This window comes from Heloderma suspectum, chromosome 5 (genome assembly GCF_057233095.1).
Source record: "Heloderma suspectum isolate Gila_16-S chromosome 5, 16-S_ref, whole genome shotgun sequence".
Lineage (NCBI taxonomy): Eukaryota > Metazoa > Chordata > Lepidosauria > Squamata > Helodermatidae > Heloderma > Heloderma suspectum.
The window spans coordinates 180,078,669-180,105,193 of record NC_139462.1 but is presented as its reverse complement, the minus strand read 5'-3'; the positions used below and the strand labels follow the sequence as shown (position 1 = coordinate 180,105,193).

The window sequence follows — 26,525 nt, the reverse complement described above, 5'->3', positions numbered from 1 at the left end:
AAATAACAGTACCTGCGCTCCACTCCCACAGTGATAAAGTGAGATAAAGATAGGAATCAGGACCAGGAGAAAATGTGAAAAATAAACAAAATTAACTAAAGTATTTACAATACATATTAGGACACATAGGTCCAGGTAGGAGCTGAGCTGCAAAAACACATGAAGTAGAGAAGCAAAAGTCCAACAAAAATGGTGTAAATACATATGTCTCACTACAAGGCTATACTGCTGTAAGTATTTGCAATGCCTATGTCCAGAGTCCAGTTCCAGCACTCTCCGGTGGTACACTGCCGGTGGGTGGTTAATCCACGATTACAGCAGAGTAAAAATAAAAATAAATGGCAGAAATCAAATCATAAGTGCCACATGGTGGGTGGCTTGCTGTTTGCCACATTGGGTTTGGGAGGGTGGCCTCCCTTCAGCCAGCAGCAGGTGGGTTGACTGGGTGACAGCCTGCAGCTGTGCTCGCCCGGGTGATTGGAAGCACACTGATTCCGAGGCTTCTGGCCTCCACTGAGCTCTGTTCCGACTGGCCAAGATGGCGGACGGCCCGCTCGGTGCAGTCCCAGTCCCAGGCAGCATTTCCACCCATGTGTTACTTTGGCCTGGCAGCGCAGTGCAGAAGTCTGCGAAGGGCACGCCCGAAACCACACAGGGCTGGTGGCCGCTGCCACTTCTCCGCGCCAGCATCAGCCGAGCTCTGCTCCCAGGGCAGCGCCTCCCTTCCCCTCTCTTCGCCCTGCGCCTCTACCTTTCCGGAGAACGCAGGCTCAAAGCTCCTCGCCTGCCTGGCGCAGCCCTCCCTGCTCCAGGGGCGTCCAGCGGGCCATTGTTCTCCCCCGCCGCCCTGCAGCCGCATCGAGGACATGGGGAAGCCTCTCACCCGAGCTGATTGCAAATTGCTCAACTAATTGCTCCACTAACTTCGAATTCTCCACACTCCTCGTGCAGCCAGCGTTACCACACTCCTCGCCGTACTGCTCCAACACCGCCAATCACGTGTGTCCTACGTCAAGACGCCACATGATCCTAAAGCAGCTAATGTTAAAGCACCTAAGCCTTAGTTGCTAAGCCTTAGCAGCTAAGGCTTAGCTACTTTAACATTAGCTGCTTTAGGAAGTTCCGGGGGAGGGGCCAAGGGAAGCAAACGTGAGTAAGGGAGCTCCGCGGTGCCCTTCCGCACAATTTTCTGCATTTCACATGACACTCCTACACACTGCTGCCGACACACTAATGTGTCGCGGCACACAGTTTGGAAAACTCTGGTCCTAGAGAGTGAAGTAAAGTGGGCCTTAGGAAGCATTACTAACAACAAAGCTAGCGGAGATGACAGTATTCCAGCTGAGCTATTTAAAATCCTAAAAGATGGTGCTGTTAAAGTGCTGCACTCAATATGCCAACAAATTTGGAACACTCAACAGTGGCCACAAGACTGCAAAAGGTCAGTTTACATTCCAATTCCAAAGGGCAACGCCAAAGAGTGCTCAAACTACAGTACAATTGCGCTCATTTCACATGCCAGCAAGGTTATGCTCAAAATCCTACAAGCTAGGCTTCAGCAGTATGTGAATGGAGAACTACCAGAAGTACAAGCTGGGTTTCAAAGAGGCAGAAGAACTAAAGATCAAATTGCCAACATTTGCTGGATCATGGAGAAAGCAAGAGAATTCCAGAAAAACGTCTCTTTCTGCTTCATTGTCTACGCTAAAGCCTTTGATTGTGTGGATCACAACAAACTGTGGCAAATTCTGAAAGAGATGGGAGTACCAGACCACCTTACCTGTCTCCTGAGAAACCTCTACGAGGGTCAAGAAGCAACAGTAAGAACCAGACATGGAACAACCAATTGGTTCAAAATTGGGAAAGGAGTATGACAAGGCTGCATATTGTCGCCCTGCTTATTTAACTTATATGCAGAGTACATCATGAGAAACGCTGGGTTGGATGAATCACAGGTCAGAATTAAGATTACCGGGAGAATTATCAACAACCTCAGATACGCAGATGATACCACCCTAATGGCAGAAAGCGAAGAGGATCTCAAGAGCCTCCTGTTGAGGGTGAAAGAGGAGAGTGCAAAAGCTGGTTTGAAACTCAACATTAAAAAAACAAAGATCATGGCATCTGGCCCCATCACTTCTTGGCATATAGAAGGGGAAGAAATGGAAGCAGTGACAGATTTTACTTTCTTGGGCTCCAAGATCACCGCAGACGGTGACTGTAGCCATGAAATTAAAAGACGCTTGCTCCTTGGGAGGAAAGCTATGGCAAACCTAGACAGCATAGTCAGAAGCAGAGACATCACCTTGCTGACAAAGGTCCACATAATCAAAGCTATGGTTTTCCCAGTAGTAATGTATGGCCGTGAGAGCTGGACTATAAGGAAGGCTGAGCGCCGAAGAATTGATGCTTTCGAACTGTGGTGCTGGAGAAGACTCTTACGAGTTCCCTGGACTGCAAGGAGGTCCAATCAGTCAATCCTAAAGGAAATCAACCCTGACTGCTCATTGGAAGGACAGATATTGAAGCTGAAGCTCAAATATTTTGGCCACCTAATGCGAAGAGAAAACTCTCTGGAAAAGACCCTGATGCTAGGAAAGATTGAAGGCAAAAGGAGAAGGGGACGGCAGAGGATGAGATAGCTAGATAGCATCACCGATGCAATGAATATGAACCTGAGCACACTCCGGGAGGAAGCAGAGGACAGGAGGGCCTGGCGTGCTATGGTCCATGGGGTCATGAAGAGTCGGACATGACTTAACGACTGAACAACAACAACAACAACAAGTGCCCCTCTATGTGTTGTATGTAAAAGCACAGACTAATTGGACAAAGAATCATATTTTGCTTCAGTGCCAGGAAAATGCAACTTCACCAAAAGAGAAGCGATTACTGAGATCAGAAGTAGGCAACTAGTGGCCCTCCTGGTTTTTTGGCCTGTGACTCCCATCATTCCTCTCCATTGGGTATGCTGGCTAGAGCTGATGGGAATTGCAGTCCAACAACACCTAGAGAGTCATAAGTTGCCCACCCCTGCCTTCGACAAGGATATCTGGCTCTCCTATAACTGAATATTAATTGCAATTGTGCTTGCAAATGGGTCCATGTGACACATGGGTTAGAGATGGATAGGGGCTACTGGCCCTGAATAAGATGCTCCGGTGTCCTTTAATCCTGCCCTAGGTATAGTTAATCCTGATAGATTTAATTTTCACAGAAAACATTAAACATAATAAGTCATTAGGTGTAGTACACATTCACTCAGTTGCTTCACTGAACTAAAGCGATGCAGCAATGCCTGGATTAATACTTTTTACCCAGTTTACAGGAAAACTATCAAAGGCAGTCTCTGACAATATTATGCAATGAGAACAAAAAACAGCAATGAATTATATTCCAGTATGAAAGCTTGTTTTGAGTACAGGCTGTAAGTACAGAGGCCAAAGAAGAAAGGTGGCTAGTTTTTGGCAATTAGAAATGTAAGTGACAGATAACTCTCTAATAACCTTCAGTACAAACAGATCAGTTGCATCTCTCCAAGCAGTAAGATCAATTCATCCTCAAAAATAATTTTGAAAATCTTGATTCAATAATAATTTGCTAGAAGAATCTAATATACAGGGGCATATGTGTTCAGCTGCGGAATGAAATAAATCCAAGCCAAGAGTGGCCAAGGTTTTACTGGCTTCTTCTCCTTAGATGTCTTTTGTAGACATACCTTATGACAAAACTGTGCCAAAAAACCATCCCTTGTTTGTAAGGTCTTTTATTTGTAAATTTAAAAGTTAAGAACTCCTACTCCCCTCCTGTCAAGCCTTATCTTTCAGAGTCAGCGAAGTCCATGGCCATCAAGCCGACCAGCTCTCTAGGAACTTCCACATCAGGTCTTTGCTCTGGAATTGCCACTTTGATGACAATATGATATAGATGGCTTGTTAAAAAATCAACAAACTGTTGCTCTCCTGCCCTTTCCCTGTGCTATTTTTTTTGAGCATTCACAAATTCCAACTTTTATTTTTGGAAGCAATGGGACAGCAGCGCAATCTCTGAAGGTGACTTTGTGCTATCCGTCTGCCTTTTTAAAAAAGGAGGTATGGTTTTGAGGTGTACAGTGATGTTGCACAAGGTTTAGCCCTATTGTCACACCTCTTCACTTCAGCACACCTTTCTGGCCGGCACCCTTTTAGCAACATGTTTTTAACCGATTTAAAATTTGGTGCTAAATCAAAACAAAAAAGTGCTTTAGTGCAAGTAACAACAACAAAAAACAGATTAAAAAAATTAAACACATGGTAACATGGTGTGCTCAGGTGTATTTCTTACTTCCCCACCCATACAGCTATACTATGTCCACTAGCACGGACAGAACACAATGGAATGTACACACACTAAAAGCACTATATCTAATGTGTCACCTGAAATTCTGTAGGAAGCTTAGAGCAGAAGAGCAGTAATTGAATGACACTAAAATGCAGTCTAGAAGGATCCCCTCGGCCCCATGAGGCCTGCAGAGAAGTTACATTACAACATAACGATTGGCCCCAATTGCAGTACAAGTAAGGACCCATGAACTTCCAATCTTTCCTGCCTTCTAAGTCACAGCACAGTATACTCCCAAAAATGATCACTGGGGCCATGTTTCCATGACAATGAAAGGAAAAGCTAATGGAGGAGTACTAGATTTTAAAAAAGGAATCAGCTTTGCTGTGAGTGGGGTTCCATGAGCAGATTCTCTGGACCAGTAAAAATCACTTCACAGAACATACTTCCTGGTGGGGTGGGAGAGACCATCATCTGACTGGCAGGGGCTACTCAACCAATAAGAGAGGCTTCCCCCCCTCTCCCTCCCTTTCTCTTTTCCCCTGAAAGCCCACATGCACCTGCATTTCAGGAGCAAGCCTCATTGAGCACAACGGGAGTTACTTCCAAGCAGACATACAAACGCTTGTGCTGGGAAAGGGCGGGGGGAAAACACAAAGACGGAAACCAGCCCCCATTTTAACCCACAGGACCTCATTAACCACAATCGGAGTTACTTCCGAGGAGACAGTAATGGGTTTGTTGTGGGAAAGACAGCAGTAAACACAAAGACAGAAACTAGCCCCCATTGTAACCCGCAGGATATCTATAACCAAGCTGTGAAGAACTTACTTCCTAAGGCAACGTATCAGAGCCTCGAGATTGCTTAATTGCACTTATGGAATTGGGCTTTAACATGTGCCATTTCAATTGGGGGGAATCTCTATAAATTCTGATGTGGACATTCAAAGGCAAGCCTCATTGACCGCAATGGGAGTTACTTCTGAGGAGACACTAATGGGTTTGTTGTGGGAAACAGACTGAAACCAGCCCCCAAGGAAGCTGTGAAGTAGTTACTTCCTAAGGCAATGGATCAGAGCCTCAAGATCGTGCTTAACTGCATTTATGGAATTGGGCTTTGATATGTGCTGTGACAATTGAGGGGCTTCTCTGTTATTGAGGGGCTTCTCTGTCTCAATGTGGTCATTGAGATGGCAAGCCTCATTCAGCACAATGGGAGGAAACACCCCTTGACTGGAGTCATGAAAGGCACATCCCTGGGCAGGGCTGGCATACCCGAGCTAAATGCGGGGGTTGGGGCATAGAACTATACTGGGGAGAACCCGACTTAAGGAAAAGAATCGGACTTTAAGCAGTCTCAGGAAATCTGGGTTTTCCCTGATAATCTCTAGGGTGGCTGCTGGATGGCTACGACGTCATGTATCCCTAACGACCTCAACATGCAGCCGGCTCGGAGTAAATTGCTGGTGGAAACAACCCCAGGGATTCACTGGTATCACCTGCTTACACAAAATGTCGATCAATGGGTTAAATCAGTTGTCAATGTCTATTTGGCTTCTAAAAACAATAGTATATATGCTCTGAATAAATTCCTGTACTATTTAACTTTTTTAAAGTCCAACACCTGCTTCCTTCTTTTAAAATTTCTATAGCCTGCCTACTATGAACTGTAAATATATCTCCCATTCATCTTCACTCAGCTTCCAGGCAATCTCAGTTGCTAGTGAGAGAAACACATTCAAGCAAAAAGGGAAACTCGGCAACTGACAGGGAAATGCTACGGCTCAAGCTATTTTGTGTCTTTATGTCTTCATTCTTTCAGAAAACAACAATTCATGGAGGGCTGTGTGTGGATTGGCCTATTATACTGCTTATCTTGTAGCTTTTGTGAAATGTAATTTTCAGGCTGCACTGAAAGATTCTGGTTTGAATGACTATTTACAAATAATGCCATTTGTCTCTCATGACATTATTTGGGATTTTTGTGTGCAAAAGATGTAACCAAGGGAACCGCAGTACATTAGCAAAGTGCTGAGGTCACAAAGTTTGGCAACATCAAACAAAAAATGGTATGACAGCTTTGGTTAATGAAACTACAGAAGAGATGGAAGGACAGAAAGAAGCCTGTCAGCAAAAAGCAATGGAAACATGCTCGGAAATAAAATTAATCTGCGGGAAACATTCACAATTAATGTTGCACTACAACATCAGATGAGTCATAATTATGAGGAAAGGAACAGCTGAATGGGGTGAAGACAGAAACAGGGCATTGGTGGGGCCAGGATGTGGAGAGAGATGCAGAAAGACAGGAAATCTATACCCACCTTTGCCAAATCAGGGATGGATTTTGCATTAGCTGCTGAATCAAGGAGCATAGATTCGGCATGTATTCTGCATAACCGGTCTTTAAGATCTGTGTTTTGTGCTATGGCCTGGAGTATTTAAGACAAAAAAAGTACATTTGGGCTATCAAGGTGCTTTGGCTAATCTCATATGTTTGCCTCTTTGATACAAAACACAGACAGAGTAGAGCTCTAAGGGTATCTGAAAGAAGATATATACTTGATTCTTTATTGGTCTTTCTGCATGCTAAATAATGCAAACAGATCCTCTTTTCCACTAAAGAAAATGATGGATTTAAGACAATAGGGAGCTGAATAGTAGAATCGTTTACAGAGTACCATCTAGAGAAGCAGAGGTGTGACTAACACTGGGCTTTAACCAGAGGCCAAAACTATTGCTTTGCCATGTATAGAAGCTTTAAAGCGGCTATTGTAGCCTTCCCCAACCCGGCACCCCCTAGATGTGTTGGACTACAACTCCCACCATCCCCAGCCAAGTTGTGGGTGATGCTGGCTGGGGATGATGGGAGTTGTAGTCCAACACATCTGGGGGTGCCAGGTTGGGGAAGTCTGGGTCATTGTGTCCCCCTAGTCATTGGAGCCTACTTAAGGGCCTAACTACACATGACCTTAAATGCGTTGCTTACAGAAATGTTAATTTTTAAAAAGTAAAAAAAAATAAAACTGAGCATTGGGGAGGGAGAGGATGATATGGACTGGGAAAACAGTAAGCGGGGAGGGGAGGTTTCACCTCTCTCTCCCCCACCTCAATCTTGAACCCCTCCAATGAGATCTTTTTTTGCTATTGCTGTTCACAGTGCCAATGGTGGGGTATTTTTCATGGTTTGGGGGGAAGGAAAAGGTTAAACACCAATGGGTTTGTTGTAGGAAGGAACCCTGTGCACTGTGGCCCTGATCTACACTGCCCCTGCACCTGGTTCTAATGAAAAAACAAAAACAACACACCCTGACATCGTGCATTTAACGTCATGTGTAGTTAGGCCCTAGAAGGTCCTAGGAATCCACAATGGGGGGAGATGTAGCAACGAGTTCAGATCAGGCCCTTCAGTAGGTGCTTAGTATACAGGTGTCATTTCAGGGGTTATAGCTCTCTGAACATTTCTACAACCAATAGTTTTGTCCCAACCAGTGCTACATCTATTTCCTCACATTCTTTACAGGGTCTTGGTTTCCTTAAATGAGATAGGTTTTTTTTAGTACAAGTACAACTAATCCCTGTGGTGTGTACATCTGCCGATTATCTTCTAGAATGCCACCACCAAACAGGTGTCGACTCTCTCTTTCTTCCTAACGCAACAAACACTTCCCTTACTTTGCGTTAGAAGATTGTCATGGGTACCATCCCTAGGTGAGATCATCACCATGAGGTGACTTGTCTCCTCTCAGTTTTCAACTTAGGTCAAGCAAAGGAGAGCATAGAAGAGAACTGGCTGAGAACATAAAGCCCAGCACATCTAACCAGCTCTGTTTCAGCAGGAGAGGTCTAGCTGCAGAGTAACATACAGCTAATTCCAGTACAACACAAGTAAAAGGCAAGAAAGTCAGTCTCATATGGTAATAACCGGCATTATATTGTATATGAGTAATCAGGGCAAGATCAAACAAGCCTCTTCCGCAAGTGGGAGTAATGTGCTTCCTCAAACAGAATATGATTTTCAGAACAAGTACGACTAATCACTTGGGAATGTACATTTGTTAATTATCTTCCTAAGCCATTAAAAGGAATGAGGCTGCAATCCTATACCCGTTTACCTGGATGTAATCTCCATTTAACTCAATGGCTCACTTATGAGTAGACATATATAGGATTGTGCTGTAAGACAATTCTTTCGGTGAAGCTTAGGGTGCAATCCTATGGGGATAGGCAGCCACCTTCAAACTCGGAGGCAACCACCTATCCAATGCAGGGCAGGAGAAGCACGGAGGGGATCATTCCCTCCACGCTTATCCTGCCCTGCATCTGCAGCTAGACAGCCAATTTCAGCTGTCTAGCTGTGGGAAGGAGGAGCGGGGCAGGAGGCTGCCGGATGACACATAGGATGTGTCGTATTGGCACTTCCGCCTTCCTCGCCCTGGAATGCCCTGTTTTGGCTGCTCTGCGCTTGAGCACGGAGCATGGGGCTGTTCCACGCTGCCTGCAAGGCAGTGTGGAAGGTCAGTTCTCTGGGAGCTGACCTTGGAGCATGGGCTCCAAGGTCGGTTCCCAGAAAACCACAAATCTTATGGCCGTCTAGCCACTAACTAGCGGCCATAGGACTGCTCCATAAGAGATGATTAAAAAAATAATTACACAGGGATATCAGAAAAGGGATGTCTATATATAACACAGAAGTAGAAGTGTCTAAAAAGAGATTTCCATATTTGTATTTAAACATGACATGGTGTGATATGTACAGATATGAAAACAGCAGAAGCACATTTCTGAATAGGTGAAGCAGATGCCAAAGACTCCCAAATGCACTCACAAATTTCATGAATTCTACAGAGGTACTTTGCTTCCAGAACAATAAAGACTGTAAAATCTTCAGAACTGGGGAAGGCAAATCTCAACTTGATGGCAGGCAATTTGAAAATATTTACATTTCCAGTATCTAGACATAGCTGCCCATACATTAGTGAAGGTAGAATCCTATGCATGTTTGGACAGAAAAAAGTTCCACCACTCCCAGCACGCCCCAGCCAGCCATGACTTTTTTTCTGCCTAAACATGCTCTGAGATGTTTTTCTCCCTCTCTCATAATACTAGAGCTAGAGGTCACCCATGAAGCTGAATGGTGGGAAATTCAGGACAGCACATTGTTAAACTATGGAATTCACTACGACATAATGCAGTGATGGTCACTAACTATGACAGCTTTAAAAGGGGATTAGACAAGTTCATGGAGGATATAGGCTATCAATGGCTACAATTCATGATAGCTATATTTGACCTCCAGGATCAGAGGCAGCATGCTTCTGGATTCTGATTAGGAACATAGGAAGCAGCCTTATACTGAGTCAGACCATTGGCTGATCTGGCTCAGTATTGCCTACACCAGCCTTTCCCAAGCTGGTGTCCTCCAGATGTGTTGGACTACAACTCTCAGCATGACTGGCCAGGGGGTGCTGGGAGTTGTAGTCCAACACATCTGGAGGACACCAGGTTGGGAAAGGCTGACGAACACGGACTGGTAGCAGCTCTCCAGGGTTTCAGGCAGTTTTTTCTAGCCCTGTCTGGAGATGTCGGAGACTGAACTTGAGATGTTTTGCATATGCAAAGCGTGGGTTCCATCACTGAGCTACAGCCTTTCCAGCTGCTGGGGGGGAAAACAGCAGGAGGGGGTTACTGGCCTTCTGCTATGCTTGTGTGCTTCCCATAGGCCACTGTGGAAAATGGAAGGCACTCCCTCCAGAATTATGATTGGCCCCCACTCTCCTGGCTTTCAGAAAAGGTGTTTAGACAAATCTTCTCAACCTAGGATGTTAACTTTTTTTTAAGTGTGTGATCATCTTAATCTTTTTAATGGTTTATTATCAGTTTCCTGCTTTTCTGGTTATGGTGTCATTGTTTTATTTTAAATTGGTTGTGCACAACCTTAGCAAAAAAGAGCAGTATATTAATATTAATAATAAATACAAAAGACATAGATGCAATAGACCTTTGGTCTAATCTTCTGTTCTTTTGTTAGATGAGGGAAAAACAGCTTAATGAAAAATCTTTGACAGTCATTTCTAGCATGGCAACTCCTCGAGATCCCAAACATGGATATAGAACTAGTTGAAAGGGTACTAAGTCCCTTTGGCACTTGACTGGATGAATCTTCAAAATCCCTTAGTTGGTCAGTTTAGGGACTGCCTCCAGATAAAGACTAACTCAGAAACCACCCTATCCATCAATGGGGAAGGGATGTAAAACAGATTGGCAGATGTGAGGTCATAATTTTTCTGTGCCATCACATGGGCCAGCAGTTATCTGTAACCTTCAACTGATCACACCAACATTTTGCAGAGCAGTTGCATGACGGGTGCAGGAGAAGGTTCACTTTTGAGGTTAGCGTGTTTGCAATCTTCCACATCCTATTTGATGTCTGTGCTGATAGGACTTTACTGTCTTCCATATTTATTTTGTACCTGTGGCACTTGGTACTCTGCTGGCTCCTTTCATGATCTTCTGAAGAGATTTCGCTGGTCATGGCAATGGCTCAGGCATGGGAGGGGAAGGAGGGAGAACTTGGCAGATAAGGCTTGACAAATAGCCATCAACGTACTTTCACAAATTATATGTGCTAGCAGGCTAGATGGGGTGCTTTATACTGACACAGATCTAATGTTTGTGATATGGTTCAGTACACACACAAAATGTGTATCTGCCAGATCACCTCATTCCATATTTGAATTTCTTGAAGGTTTGAGACACAGAGTCCAGTTTTGCCTCTTCTGCCTCCCCCTGCCATTCTTAAGACGATTAAATTGTACCAACACAACACGATGCATGTTGTTTACACAGTTTCTCTTTCCCCAACTCAGGAGGATGGGTCGCATCTTTTGACATTTTCAAATAACCAGAATACCATTTCACTCAAGTCAATAATGCTATTAAGGTGAAGCACAGAGGAAATACCACAATATTAATAACCTAAGGTGACACAGGTGGCAAATCAAACTAGGATGTCATGAATGTGGAAGCAATACGGGAGCTTTTCTTCAACATTTGTAAATAAAGATGCTAATATTCTTAAATCAATACCCCAAAACAAACAAACAAAACTTTTAAAAAATCTATTGGTGTGTTACTCCAGCATTAAAGAGGGTCTTTGGACCCTTGTTTGGTGTAACTTCTACTTTCTGTAACAGATCCTTTGAGAGAAACAGTTTGGAGTATGCCTAACAATGCTCACAGTGATCAATTTATGGGATCCCCACAAAGAAATCCATGCACCCCAGTCCCTGACTCCTATCAAGGGGTTCATCATATGAGGCTGAAATCCCACATCCTTACCAGGGCTTTTTGCTTCAGAAACTTTGTGGGATTAAGTTCAGCTCCTTTGCACGGGTGGGCACGTGCTTTATACGGGTGGACACGTGCTTTGAATCGAGGACTTCCTTTCTCAGCGAGTTCTATATGTTTCTATATGTTTCACTTTATAGCCACTAGATGGTGCTGTGATTATAAAGCAACACCCTCATCACACACAGCCGATAGATCAGATTAACATCCCTTATCGCGTTATGTCTGATCTTTTGAAAAGTGGGATAAAAGTCATAAACTGCCGGAGGGGCCTTGGAGGTTAACGATGTCGTGTAAAGGAACTGCAAACTTCCATGAGCAACCAATCTTGATCACATGATATAAGCCCCGTGTGAAGAAGCTCCAAATTTACTGAAATAATTCCTCCCTCCTGTAGCCTTCTCCTTTGCCCCCCTCCCCCAAACAAATAATTTAAGCACCTCTTTCTCTTCAGGCATCAAATCTCTCTTAAAGAGAATATATGCTGGGAATAAAGCCAGAAGGCCACTTTCTGTAACTGTCTGAATTGCATCCTCTCATTCCCAGGAGAATCTGGCAGGGTCATTTGTGTTTATACCTTCTCTGCCAACCCTTCTTCTCTAGGATTTCCTGGAGATGTTTAGCTATAGTCAATATTTCTTCCAGGAATACATCAAGATGTCAGCTCAGTTCTTGGCAATGACTGTGAAATTATCATCTGTAGATGTACATGATCAAATAAAACGATGGAATATTGTGCATTCAGCTGCATCTCAGGCCACTCTATGCAAAACTATACATTTTTCACATGCATGCAGAAATGGCTATCCTTCATGAAACAGTATACTAAGGCTTCTTCTAGACATCCAAACCAGAATTGGAAACCTGTTCAAACTGTGGTTTCAATTTCTGCTTTGGAGGTAAACTAGGGCTTGTTGTAACATATTTGGATGCAACAACAAACTATAGTTACTATAGAACCAGGAAGGAAGGAGTGAACTGGAGAACGCCAAAGGGTGGGGTGGGAGGGAATGGGTGCAGAGTCACCATCAGGGCTCAGCATTGACAGGCACCTCAGCAGGGGGGACACTACCAATCCAGCCTTGATTACAACACCCCTAGTGCGATTTTACAAGGAAAAAAGGTCTAAGAAAAAATATACTTACTCTGATCCTACCAGTCAGAGATGAAAGGGACTACATCAAGAGGTTGAGCATTTCCACCTGCCTCACCCCATGCACTACTTTGGAGCCTAATAAAGCCTGCTGCCTGACAACCAGCACTGGAAGGAGTGCTTGGTGGAGAGAGATGGGGCAAGGTCAGGACTTTGTGGGTATGTGGGGCTTGAAGGAGGGCTGGCAATCTTTACCTTCCCTGTGAGAGATGGGGAAGGGGCTATGAGAGGAGACTCAGATGACAGCTGGGAGGAAGGCTGCTCTAAGCGAGAGGCATGGATGCTAACCAGTGTTTGCAGGCTAATGGTGGAATGGAGATCTATTTATCTTCATAGGGATTGCTGCTTATATTGCTGTTAAGCTTTGTTTTCTCTCCTGTTTAGTGCTCAGTTGTTGGATTAGGTTTGTTTATTTGTACAGTTGTTTGGATAGTATACGTATTGATAGTTGTATTATGTATTTATTTGCCAACATTATTGCTATTTGTAATTGTTTCTATTGTACTTTTGGAATATTGTTATATTTACTGCTGTTTCATATGTTGTAAATTATATTTACTACTCTTCATTTGTTATGTTGTGAGCCACTTCAGGCACAATTTTGTGGGAAAGTGGCACAAAATAGACAGGGTGAAGAGCAATTCAGAGCATGGCATACCATGGAGCAGCAAATGTTGGGTCAAAGGAGTGGTAACTGGTTGGGTGTGGACTCCTCCTGTGCGCCTTGTCATTTTGGGATCTTGGGCCATCAGTCTCCACCTAGTCCAGCATTCACTGTTGTTTACCTCTAGGGGTATACTGACCGTGAATATGGAGGCTTAATTTAGAGCAGTAGAGCCAGTCAGAAGATGGAACAGAGAGAAGATTGTGCAGGAATTGTGGCACCCCAACTTTGGGGGAGGCATGACCTGTCACTGACCACCCCTTTGCATCTTGCTGGCTCATGGACAAATGCCAGCTGGCTGAGGCTAGGCAGAATTGAAAGGACCAAAGTGCAGCTGAAAGGAATGCCTCTAACAGAGTTCCATAAGACACGCCTGAATAGCTTGGCACCCAGCCCACCTTCCTACCTTAGGCAGAAACCCTGTTTAAAGCTGTTAACAGAAGTCAAGATATTGTTTCAGGAACAAGAGTGCACAGCATCCAAGAGCTGCACGATGTAGAATATTTAACTCTCAAATGAATACAATTCAGCAATAGGACATACCTCCGTCACCATAGGATTTAGGGGGACCCCATTTAAAATGATTTTTATAATTTCATTTTGTAGATTATTAGGGATATTATGTATTATTTATCTGTTACATTTATATCCACCTTTCCTCCAAGGAGCCCAAAGTGGCATACATGGTCCTTCTCCTCTCCATTTTATCCTCACAACCACCCTGTGAGGGAGGTTAGGCTGAGTCAGTGACTGGCCTCAAAGCTTTATGGCTGAGTGGGCAATAGAACCCGGGTCTCCCAGGTCCCAGTCCAACAATCTAAAGGTCTTGGTGTATTCTAGGGCTGTTTGCATTCTAGGGGCATTGTTGCTGATGTAGAATTTGAATGTTTCTTGGTGTCATTTTTCACCTATATGTGCAAAAGACATTGGGTCAAATTGCTAATAAATGGGATTTGAACTAATATTAGGTGGTAGGTGCAGAGTCAGGCCTAGTGTACACATCCAGAAGAATGAAGGATTTTTTTTAAAAGAGTCCTGAGGCAATGGAAAGCACAGCACTACCTCAAACTGCAGATAGGGAATGCCATTTTTAAAATATTCTTCTATGTTACTAAAATTTCCAGGCCAGTAGAAAACTCACATAGCAGTGAGTACTGGCCTACAGCCTTCCTCCCTGATGTTCTAGTTTTTGGTTTGCAGGCAATGAGGGGAGCATTTAAAAAGGCACCACCACCCTGCAACCTGAAGTGTGTTGGTTCATTCTACAGCAGGGATATAGAACCTCAGGCCTAGGAGGTTCTATATCCATGCCCTCTGGGGTCCCAATCCAGCCCTCTGGGGTTCCTCAGAAGGCCATGCCCCCTTCCCCTGGCCCCACCAACTTTCCTCCAACCACCGATCGTATGGTGGTTTCCCAGCTTTTGTGAGGTTTTGCCTTTAGTCCCGCTTACCACTGGAATGTGGCCCCCAAGAGCTTCCCTGAAATGGAAATCGGCCCGTGGGCTGAAAAAGGTTCTGCACCCCTGTTCTACAGGATTCTATGACCTTATTCTGCCCAATCCTTGCAACCTTGAAAAGGACTTCAGAAAGTGAATCACACATCAACTGAGCAATAGCTGTCACTCTGTATTTACTCCACTTAACCAGCCCGATTCCCTTCTGCTTCCAACCACAAGTCTGTACCATATGTTCTAACCTAGGAGAGCAGCAGACAAACTTATTTTCCCTGTCAAAGCTAACTGCTGTTAGCCTGATGACTGTGAACACCGACAGCCTAAGCAGCAGGTATTCCAAAGCCAATCTCCTATTCCCTTGGACACAGGCTGATAACAACACAGGAGCTGCACTGTAAGCCGACCTCTTAGTGTCGTCATCATTTAGTCAGAGAAGAGAGTGAGAATAGCAGGTTGATGCTAAAATGTCATCAAGCATCACAGAAAGCAGAGTTAGTAAGCTGGCTAAAATTTCAGCTTCTTTAGCAGCAGCATCTGTTATGAGAACCTCAGATGAGTTATCATAAAGGAAAAAAGGAAACGTGAAATGCATCCTACCCAAACACATAGCTCTGCAGTCAGGGCACATGCTAGATTGCCCAGTTGCTATTAATATAAAAAAAGCTTCATGATAAAAGTCAAAATTCCCTTTAAAAATAGCGATATACACTTGACTCAGACATTTTACTTAGTTACACAACACACCGTTTATTGCGTAACCTTGCAATTCCTTTGTTGCTGGCTAGTTCCTCACAGCTTCCAAAAACAATTTTATGAGGATTGTAGAATACCTATTTTATAGATATTATATCATACCCGAATTTTGCTTGCATCTCCTGGGCAAGAGAGTAACTCTGAAATATCCATGATTGATACAACCAGTTCAATCTATCTATGCACTGAAAAGTCAGTTTCTGCATTTTGTTGCACCCCTAACATGACTAAAAAACCCAGGACTATGCACATAGAGGCATGTTCAGTTCTCAATGTCTCCCATTAAGTTGCATGGGACAAAGCACATGGACTGCAATCTGAGCCACAATTAACTGGGGGAGGGGACATAGATGTTATCCTGGGCACAGACAGACTCACCCTTCAAGAACATCATTTTGGTGGTATCAAATGCATCCCTTTATATCCCATATAACTGAATGGCGACCATTCACTCCTATGAGGAAAAAGGAAGCACTTGGGAGGCAAAACCTGAGTGTCCTGCTTCCCTTAACGGGGACAACACATATGGGGTGCAATGCATGCCTGCATGCACAGCACAGAGACACGCTGTGCCTCTCCCCAAGGGTCCCTGCTACATACAGGGCCACCTTTTCTTATCTAAGCCAGCCGTTACAATGGTTTGCAACTTGCTAGTGAAACAAATGAATATGCACACATTAGAAGGTTCTGGACATGAAGGCTATTTGGCTTCTCAACAACATTCTTTTGCTCTCATTTCAGTGAACTGTAAACACAGGCAAAGATCAAACCAAGAAGAGATAACAAGTGATTTATAAGGCATATCTCTGAGTATCAGTGCAGTCAATGAGGGTAACTTACAGATGATAAGGCATTCTTCAGTCCAACTATTTGTGCCGATGGAGATGAGGCTGACTCATGTTCAAAGATCTGCTTCAGCTTCTCTCTTTCTGTCGAGATCGTACTAAAAGCTGACTTTAAGGTAAAGTACACTATAAAAATAGTTTAGAAATTGTCTAAGTTACACAAATGACAGTCTGTAGGGCAAAATGTAGAACAATTCAGTGCAATGCAGTGGAGACAAACCCAGCATGACAAAGAGCAAGAGTGTAAACTTTATTTATTTTTATTTTTTTAATAGAGGGTTGTTTTCATTGTTTTGTGAGGGATTTTTTTTAAACCCAAGAAGTGGAATATAAATACTTCAAAAAAAAAAACCAAAAAAACCCTTGGTCTGGCTACAGCCACTTCATTAAAGAGGAATAGCCCGTTCTATAACCACCCCTCTGGTTCTGGTGCTGTTATGCTTATTTTGAATAAAGTCTTAGCTGACACTGTCTGGATAACATGACTTTATGAGTTTTGGCTCATAAAGTCAAAACGACCCATCTGCCATGACAGTGCCTACAGTCCATTTCACAAATACACACAAGGGGTTGGATCAAGATGTAGTCATACTTAGAGTAGACCCATTTAAATCAGTGGGGCTTGAGCTAGCCATGACTAACTCAAGTCCCATGGATTTTACTGGATCTACTATCTAAATCTGGATCCAACCAAAGAGTATTGAGATTATTGTGTGAGGTTAGATTAAGTGGGTAAATGATGCACATAATCAAGCTAATAATTTCTCCTCAGTAAGTCTCGTTTCCAAACATAAAATATTCCACCTCTTAGATTCAAGTTGCAAAATGCATAGTAAAGCTAACAGACAGTCTGCAGTAAGAACTGCATAAGGCATGCAGTGCAACTCTGGGAGCAAGATGACTATATTTTCATAATCAGTGAAACTTTATTTCAGCCTTGTTACTAGGGGTGTACAAAACCCCACTTACCTGGCTCCACTGGGGTCTGTGGTGGGGGGAGGCGACCCGGTCCTCCCCCCAAAATCCTCGATGGGGGGGAAGGTGATCTGGTCCTCCCCCCTGGAATCCTGCCCAGCCAGCTCCGCGGCCAGTCCGTGGAGCTGCCGGCTGAGCCGATCCACAGGGGGGCCTCCATTCACTGCTGGGCTGCTGCGGACGCAAATGGCGTCCTGCGTAGGAGATGCCATTTGCGTCCCTACGCTAGGCCGTGATAGGCTACGTATATATTTACGTAACCTATCACAGCTAAAGCAGGGACGCAAATGGTGGCCGCTACGCCATTTGAATCCCTGTCTTGCTGTGATAGGCTGCGTAGATACTTACGTAGCCTATCACGGCAAAAGACAGGGATGCAAATGGCGTAGCGGCTGCCATTTGCGTCCCCACTTTAGCCATGATAGGCTATGTAAATATTTACGTAGCCTATCATGGCTAAACCAGGGACGCAAATGGTGGCCGCAGCAGCCTGGAAGACAACCCAGAGCCGTCGTCAGAGCTGCCAGAGCCGCCGCCGCCAGTTAGGTACATTCTGGGAATTTCGGAGGATGGCGGGGGGGTAGTCTGCTCCGCCACGGACTCTGGGGGGCCGGTTTCTAAAGAATTCCACATTAGCTAAGCTGGCTTGGGCTGATGGGAGCTGCAGTCAAACAACATTCGGAGGGCCACACTTCCCCCAACCCTGCATTAGGTGGTAACATTAAGTATCAGGGCTGTTTCACATGTTGTGATAAGCCACGCTGGAGTCCGTGGCGGAATTCTCCAACATCCCTACTTGTTACAAGGAATTACATGCAGGCGGGCTGGCACAGGAGAGGCAGAACACCCCATCCCACCGACCTGCTTTGTTTCCATGCTGGCTGTGGAAGAAGGGAAGCTGCTTCCACCATGACCAGCATGGAAATGCAGCAGATCGCTCCAATCTTGTGCTGCCAGCCCACTTGGTAGAAGCATTTTTTCTTTTTTTTACTAGCCTGCTGAAGGGCTAACAGATTGTGTTTGCAGGATGGTTGCAGAGAGGATGGTTTTCCCTCCTCCAAAGTCAGCGTGGAAATGCAGCCTACTAGTCTCTTAGCAGGGCGATTAAAAAACAATATATCACAGGCGAGTAACTGCTGGGAGCGTATTTAAGGCTTCTGATTTTTTTAACCACATTTGTATCCTGGATTAGGATGGTATCCATGGACTACCCCATTTTATCCTCTGTAGAGTAGGTTAAATCTAGGGATCATGATGTGCTCAAGACCACACAGTGAGCTTCTTAGCCAAGAGGGGATCTGAACCCAGGTCCAACAGTATCCGCGATACCAGCTGTCCCCAACCTGATGCCCTTCTGATATTCTGAACTGCAACTCCCATCATTCCCAGCCAGCGTGGGGAATGCTGCACTTGTGACAGTGAGCACCCAACCCAAAATTCGTTTTAAAGCGTTGATTTTAGTGCATTTCTTTCATAAACAACGAAATAGAGGTCAACAGGAAGTCAGGAAAGCAAAGCTGATAATTAGGCTAATTAGTTTGATCTCATGTACATATACAGCAGTGGTGGGCAACATGTGGCCCTCCAGATTTTGTTGGACTACAACTGCTCCTCCCTCACCATTAGCTAAGCTGGCTTGGGCTGATGGGAGCTGCAGTCAAACAACATTCGGAGGGCCACACTTTCCCCAACCATGCATTAGGTGGTAACATTAAGTATCAGGGCTGTTTCACATGTTGTGATAAGCCATGCTGAGAATGAGCCACCATGGGCTGGTGGTTCATTCGCCAACCCACATTACTCCTGACAGATAGTTGGGTGCTCTGTGGCTTATTTATTTATTTATTTATTTATTTCATTTCTATACCGCCCAATAGCCGAAGCTCTCTGGGCGGTTCACAAAAATTAAAATGAAACAGCACACAATAAAACAATTAAAAATATATAGAACATTAAAACCATAATATACAACCACAATAAAACCTAGCAGCAGTGCAGGAGTTTAAAATACAGATTTAAAACAGCAAAGCTAAAAGTTTAGAAAGCTAAAATGCTAAAATGCCTGCAAAAATAAAAAGGTCTTCACCTGGCACTGAAAGGAATACAATGTAGGTGCCAGGCGAACCTCCCTAGGGAGCTCATTCCAGAGCCAGGGTGCCACAGCAGAAAAAGCCCTTCTTCTAGTAGCCGCCCGCCTCACTTCCTTTGGCAGGGGCTCACGGAGAAGGGCCGCTGACAATGATCTTAAGGTCCGGGCAGGCACATATGGGAGGAGGCGATCCTTCAGGTAACCTGGCCCCAAGCCGTTAAGGGCTTTGAATGTTAACACCAGCACTTTGAATCGGGCCCGGAAATGTACTGGCAGCAGTGCAGCTGAAAAAGTACTAGCGTAATATGAGCTGGCAGGCTAGTCCCTGTTAACAATCTTGCTGCCCTATTTTGGACCAGCTGAAGTTTCCAGACTGTTTTCAAAGGTAGCCCCACGTATAATGCATTGCAGTAATCCAGACGAGAAGTTATCAGAGCATGGATAACTGCAGCTAGGCTATCTCTGTCCAGATAAGGGCGTAGTTGGTATACCAGCCTAAGCTGATAAAAAGTGCTCCGTGCCACTGAGTTCACCTGTGCCTCAAGTGACAGTTCTGGATCCAAGAGCACCCCCAAACTACAAACCTGATCCTTTAGGGGGAGTGCAACCCCCTCCAGAACAGGTTGACTATCACCTAGCTGGGCGGATGAACCACCCACTAACAGTACCTCCGTCTTGTCTTGATTGAGTTTCAGTTTATTGGCCCTCATCCAGTCCATTACCGTGCCCAGGCACTGATTCAGAACAGCCACTGCCTCACCTGGTGTTGATGAGAAAAAGAGGCAGAGCTGGGTGTCATCCGCATATTGATGGCACCTCAGCCCACACCTCCGGATAACCTCCCCCAGTGGTTTCATGTAGATGTTAAACAGCATAGGGGATAAAACAGAGCCCTGTGGAACCCAATGGCACAATTGCCATGGCACAGAGCAATAATCCCCCAGCACCACCTTCTGGAATCAGCCATCCAAGTAGGAGTGGAACCACTGTAGTGTAGTGCCTCCAACTCCCAACCCAGACAACCTATCCAGAAGGATACCATGGTCGATGGTATCGAAAGCCTCTGAGAGGTCCAGGAGAATCAACAGGGTCGCACTCCCCCTGTCCCTCTCCCAGCAGAGGTCATCCCACAGGGCGACCAAGGCAGTTTCCATTCCAAAACCAGGCCTGAAGCCTGATTGAAATGGATCTAGATAATCCGTTTCATTTAACAGTGCCTGGAGCTGTCCTACAACCACCCGCTCAAGCACCTTGCCCAGGAAGGGGATGTTGGCCACTGGCCTATAATTGTTAACATCCTCTGGGTCCAGGTTAGGCTTTTTCAGGAGTGGTCTAATTACCGCCTCTTTTAAAGCAGCAGGCACCACTCCCTCTCTCAAGGAGGAATTTACAGCCTCCTGGACCCAGCCAGACATCCCCTCCTTGTTTGATTTAATAAGCCATGAAGGCCAAGAGTCAAGCACACAAGTGGTCGATCGGACTTGGCCAAGCACCTTGTCCGCATCCTCAGGCCTCAGTAACTGAAACTCATCCAATAAAACTGGACCAGACGGTGCTCTGAACGCCTCTACCAATGGAACTGCATTAATCGTGGTGTCTAATTCATAACGAATCTGAGCAACTTTATCCTCAAAGTGCCTTGCAAACTTATCACAGCATGCCACCGAGGGTTCCACTGTCTCTCTCCCTGGACCAGAATGTAACAGGCTGTGAACCACTCGGAAAATCTCCGCTGGACGACAGTGAGAAGATGCAATGCTGGTGGAAAAGAACTGGCTCTTTGCCACCCTCACCGCCACAGAGTAGGCTTGATAGTGGGCTCTTACCTGTGTTCGGTCAGACTCAGTAGGAGTTTTCCTCCACCTGCGTTCTAGCCATCTCCCCTCTTGCTTAATTGCCCTCAGCTCAGGTGTATACCAAGGAGCTGGCTGGGCTCTGCTCAGAGGGAGTGGGCGCTTGGTCGTGATTGTGTCAACCAGCCGAGTCATCTCTGCATTCCACAGAGTGACCTGAGCTTCGACAGGAGCACCAGCCATACCGGCAGGAAAATCCCCCAGAGCCCTCTGGAATCCATTCAAATCCATTAATCTCCGGGGGCAGACCATTTTAATAGGTCCCCCACCCTTGCAGAGGGGGAAGGCTGCCAGGAGTCTAAACCTCAGCAGGAAGTGATCTGACCATGACAAAGGGACAGATGTTAATTCCTCCACTTTCAGATCACCATCCTCCTGCCCAGTCGAGAAAATCAGATCAAGCGTGTGTCCTTTTATATGTGTTGAGCCGATGACATGTTGGGACAGCCCCATGGTTGTCATGGCGGCCATGAAGTCCTGAGCCGCCCCGGATACAATGGCCTCGGCATGGAAGTTGAGATCCCCCAGGACCATCATCCTAGGGGTCCTCAACACCAAGTCCGAGACCACCTCCATCAGCTCAGGCAGGGAGTCTGATGGGCAGCGGAGTGGGTGGTACACCAACAGAATCCCTAATCTGTCCTGGTTACCCAACACAGAAGATCTGCACTCGAATGAGCAGGAAGCCTGGAGAGGGAGATTACAGAGACCACGGCAACCCCCCCTCCCCGACCCTCAAGTCGGTGTTGGTGCTGCACCAAGTACCCAGAAGGGCACAGCTGGGAGAGAGTGACCCCTCCCAGTTCCTCCACTCAGGTCTCAGTAATACATACCAGGTCAGCCCCCTCATCCACAATCAAATCATGGATGACGGAGATTTTATTTTGGGCCGACCTGGCATTCAGCAGCAGCACCACCAGACCCGAGGGCAGACTGGTAAGGCTGCCAGAAACCATCAGGTTGGGGGAAGAACCAGAACAGGGGACAGCTGTAAGGTGTCTAGCCCCTCTTCTCCTCAGCTGGCCTGTTAATCCCCCAATGCCATACCTCCCCCTGCCTGTGACCACAGTTATAGTGGCACCTCCCCGACCACCTGAGTTGCTCAATAGTCCTCCCAGGCATATATTAAAATACTTAAAAATAAAATATTTCTGGCACATATCCAATGGGCCATTGCAGCACAACCACTCTTGTATCCTTGTCCCTATGGTGGGAAACTTTTCCAGCTTCCCACCCTGCTCTGATCAATACCCCTTTTCAGTGCAACTTTTCCATTCACAACCTTTAAAAAAAAATTGCTGGCTCAGAAGTATGCAAATGATTTAGTGGTTTTTTAAACTTTTATTTTTATTTCTCTTTTGTTCACAAGGGTGTCATTGCACAAATGTGCCTGTCCACTATTTACTATTTTCAGCAGTAAAGATCAATATCCCCAATGTATATGTTGAAATCCCACTAGTCAGTTTCATCCTCTCAGTGTATTATGTCTTGAACTGCCAAGTTTCCTTTTCAGTTTCCTTCCTCGCTTCAATGCTTCCCTTGACTCCAAACTCTGAAAGCGGTGGCTTAACGTGATGGAGCTATTGGGCAGGCGGGTGTAATTACTGCAGGAGTATGGGTGTACTTGAAGCAAAACTGGGTTCTTTTTCCCCGCCCTTCACAAGTGAAGTGCCGAAGTGGGCAGGGGGGATGGGACTGACAAGTGTCAGTTCAGGATGTAATGCGAGATGATGCAATTGATATTTCCTTCGCAAGCGGGCAGATTCGACTGTCCGCTATGTACAGTCTGCAGTACTACATTCGCCTGGGCAATTTCCTTGTAAATTACCTACTCCACTTCAGGGCTTCCATTGACAGTGAACTCCAAAAACTGTCAATGGAAGCCCTGAAGTGGAGTAGGTAATTTACAAGGAAATTGCCCAGGCGACTGTAGTACTGCAGACTGTACACAGCGGACAGGCGAATCTGCACGCGTGCGAAGGACAGCAGTGGGTGGGCGGGGATTAGAAACACATTTGTGTACTTTTGAAGCAGTGACAAAAATGATTTCCATTCATGACATTCCCAAGTGTCATTTCTGTATCAGTGGAAGGGCAGACATCACCGATGAGGGAGGCTGTAGGCGGCATTAGCAAGATCATGAGGAGCAGCTGGGCTTTTCGCTGCACTTGCCAGGTGGCTCTGCAGACGCTTGGGACAAGCCATCCTGCTGGGTTCGGATGTCATGACAAGCCACCCTCAACAACCCAGCAACAAGGCATGGGATCTCAGGTTGGCTTGTGCATGGTTGACAAACCTCACTGAAGTGTCTGTGCCAGGTTGGACATCGCGATAAGCCACACTGACACAAACAAGGCTCACAACCCACCATGGCTTATTGTGCCAAGCGAACCCAGTCATAGTCTTCCATGGATGAAAATGCCGATATAATTAGATTGTCATGAAGTGAATGGGTTGGTAGGTCATCCAGATCCACCATTAGCTGGTGTAACTTATTTCCTGGTATCTTGTAGCAACAGCAGGCCAAGTGTTTTTTTTCTTCAACACCTGACATGCTATCACTGCATGATACCAGGAAATAAGTAACACCAGCTAATGGTGGATCTGGATGACCTAACAACACAATCGTTTAATGCAGCCTTCCCCAGCCTGGTGCCCTCCACATGCATTGGATAGCTGGCTGTAGGATTATGGGAGTTGTAGTCTTCACACATCTGGTAGGCCCGGTTGGGGAAGGCTGACTTAATGATAATCTAATCATATGGGCACTTTCTTCCCTGGAAGACTGATGCTTAGAGTCACCACCTAAGCCAGCGATGGGGACTGTCTGGTCCTCCAGATGTTGTTGGACTGCAGCTCCTATCATCCTTCACCATTGGCTATGCTGGCTAAGGCTCATGAGAGTTGCGGTCCAACAGTATCTGGTGGGACACACATTCCTCATCCCTGACCTGAAGAGTCCTGGGCTAACATGTAATAACTTCAGGTCTTTAAGTGAATGTGATAATCTTAATCCTTTCCAAGAGGGACAGACTACAAATGTGAACTAACCACGCCCTGGGGGGTGCTGGGGAATCAAGACACCTCTAAGGCAGGACTCATATGGCTATTTCTCAGTAGCAAGATTTGGGCTGAACAAATGCCTTCTCCTCTGGATGTATAATGAAGTGGTAATTATGCTTGGATAAAAGCTACATCAACACCGTTTCACCACCTAAAATTGTCATGTGCATCAAGTCTGAGAAAAGCTTGACCTCATAATGGGGTTAATCATACTGAGCAATATGGAGATTTAAAGGAGCTGTAAAAAGTTGGTGTTTTGTCTACAGAAGACAAAAAAGAGCTAATTTGAGATGGGGGAAAATTAATCACTGAATATTATCTGTGTTTATTGAAACGTTTTTAAAAATATCTCTCGTTTATAGGAGTTATGTATAAATGATTTGAACAAGTATCTGTCTCATTTCCAAAGTTTGCTTTTCCCAGTGCAACTATGGGCAAAAGATTTATACTTTGCTGGCATGAATGTTAAACTACTGGTGTATTTATTTATTTTGCAAAAGGCTGGCTAGTGCCAGCTTGAGCTGGCCTTCTAGCTTCTTAAAATGAATTTTGTCTCTTCTGCATTCACTAAAAATAGGTTACTACCATAGCAACCCCTTACATCACAAATGCCAACTCTGAAATTCAGCAAGCTACTTGGAGCATGTGTACATATAGCCCAGATGTAATCTGCTGCTGCATTTTTAGATAAAGGTTTAAACAAATGCCTTTCAAGGTTAGAAGATCTCAGAGGCTTGCATTCAGAGTAATGGTCTAGATGGAATTGGCTTGCTACAAAAACACAGTCTTTTTGTTAATGAAAAGAAAAAAGAAGGCCAGATACAGTGAAATATGATAAAATATACATCGATATTCTTTTCTAGGTGGATAGCTGAATTTGTCCACATACATAAAATTATGCATAATTCAGATTAGGCCATAACAGTAAGAAAAAGTACGTAATCTGGCTCCAGTTGCTTAAAAACAGTCCAGGAATCAAATCACCATTTCATACTTTGATAACTCTTCCATTTTGGGGAGAGTGAGACAGACATATTAAAGTCAACTTTAAAAAACACACACACAGTGGCTTGGATCCAGACTTAGTTCTCCTTAGAGTAGACCCACTGAAATCAGTGGGACTCGAATCCTGACTAACTTAAGACCTACGCACATCAATGGGGCTATTCTATGTATAACTTGCATGTATAAATATGTATAAATGCATTTTAGCATTCTAAATTTTTATCTTTGCTGTTTTAAATCTGTATTTTAAACTCCTGTACTGCTGCTAGGTTTTATTGTGGTTGTATTGTTATATTGTGGTTTTAATGTTCTATATATTTTAAATTGTTTTATTGTGTGTTGTTTGGTTTTAATTTTTGTGAACCGCCCAGAGAGCTTTGGCTATTGGGCGGTATAGAAATAAATAAATAAATAAATAAATAAATAAAACTTAGTTTAAATCTAACCCAATACCTGTACACCAACATTTCACTTTATTTTTCACGAACCCCCAAATAGCTTTAATTATCTTTATTTCTATCACAGTGAAACAAAACCCCATTTACCTTTGTGTGCTATGTGACACAAGTCTTCTTGCATTTTAGAAAATTCTGATGTTGTTTCAGAACCATTAGAGTAAATTTTCTCTTCAGCAAAATCTAATGTAGATAAATTAGGATTGGAAGCATGCAGTCTCAGTGGCGCAGAAAGAACAGTTGGTACCTACAAAGGAAACACACCAGCTTCTGAGATTAATACAAAAGGTTCCAAGTTTTCAGATTCAAGATTTAGCAAGGAAGGAAAAAGATGTCGATCCAAAACAGACTATCATCTAATCAAAAGATAAGAATTCATACAGATTTGCCATATAGCGCACAGATTTGCCTTAGCCTGAAGCATTAGCTAAGGGTCTGGAAGTCTAGCAGTTTACAACTAAAACATTAAACACAACCAAACTCTGTTCTTCCTGTGGGCCTAACACATTCACTTCTGTGTCCTGTACCGTACGTCGGAAACTGTTA

The 26,525-nt window shown here is 44.7% G+C and overlaps 1 protein-coding gene across 4 annotated transcripts in view; it reads right to left on the bottom strand.

Annotated features, from left to right (window-relative positions):
* The window catches only part of OSBPL3 (oxysterol binding protein like 3), a 160,574-nt gene that overhangs the window by 29,027 nt on the left and 105,022 nt on the right, over positions 1 to 26,525 (bottom strand). For 2 of the 4 annotated variants that reach the window (XM_084858548.1, XM_084858547.1), the window contains 3 exons: positions 26,070 to 26,226; positions 16,535 to 16,665; positions 6,645 to 6,752 (listed from right to left, as the gene is read on the bottom strand). In XM_084858548.1, the coding sequence (XP_084714674.1) occupies positions 6,645 to 6,752; positions 16,535 to 16,665; positions 26,070 to 26,226 (396 nt within the window). The remainder of the gene's footprint in view (positions 1 to 6,644; positions 6,753 to 16,534; positions 16,666 to 26,069; positions 26,227 to 26,525) is intronic. The other 2 variants (XM_084858549.1, XM_084858550.1) reach the window with 1 other exon arrangement.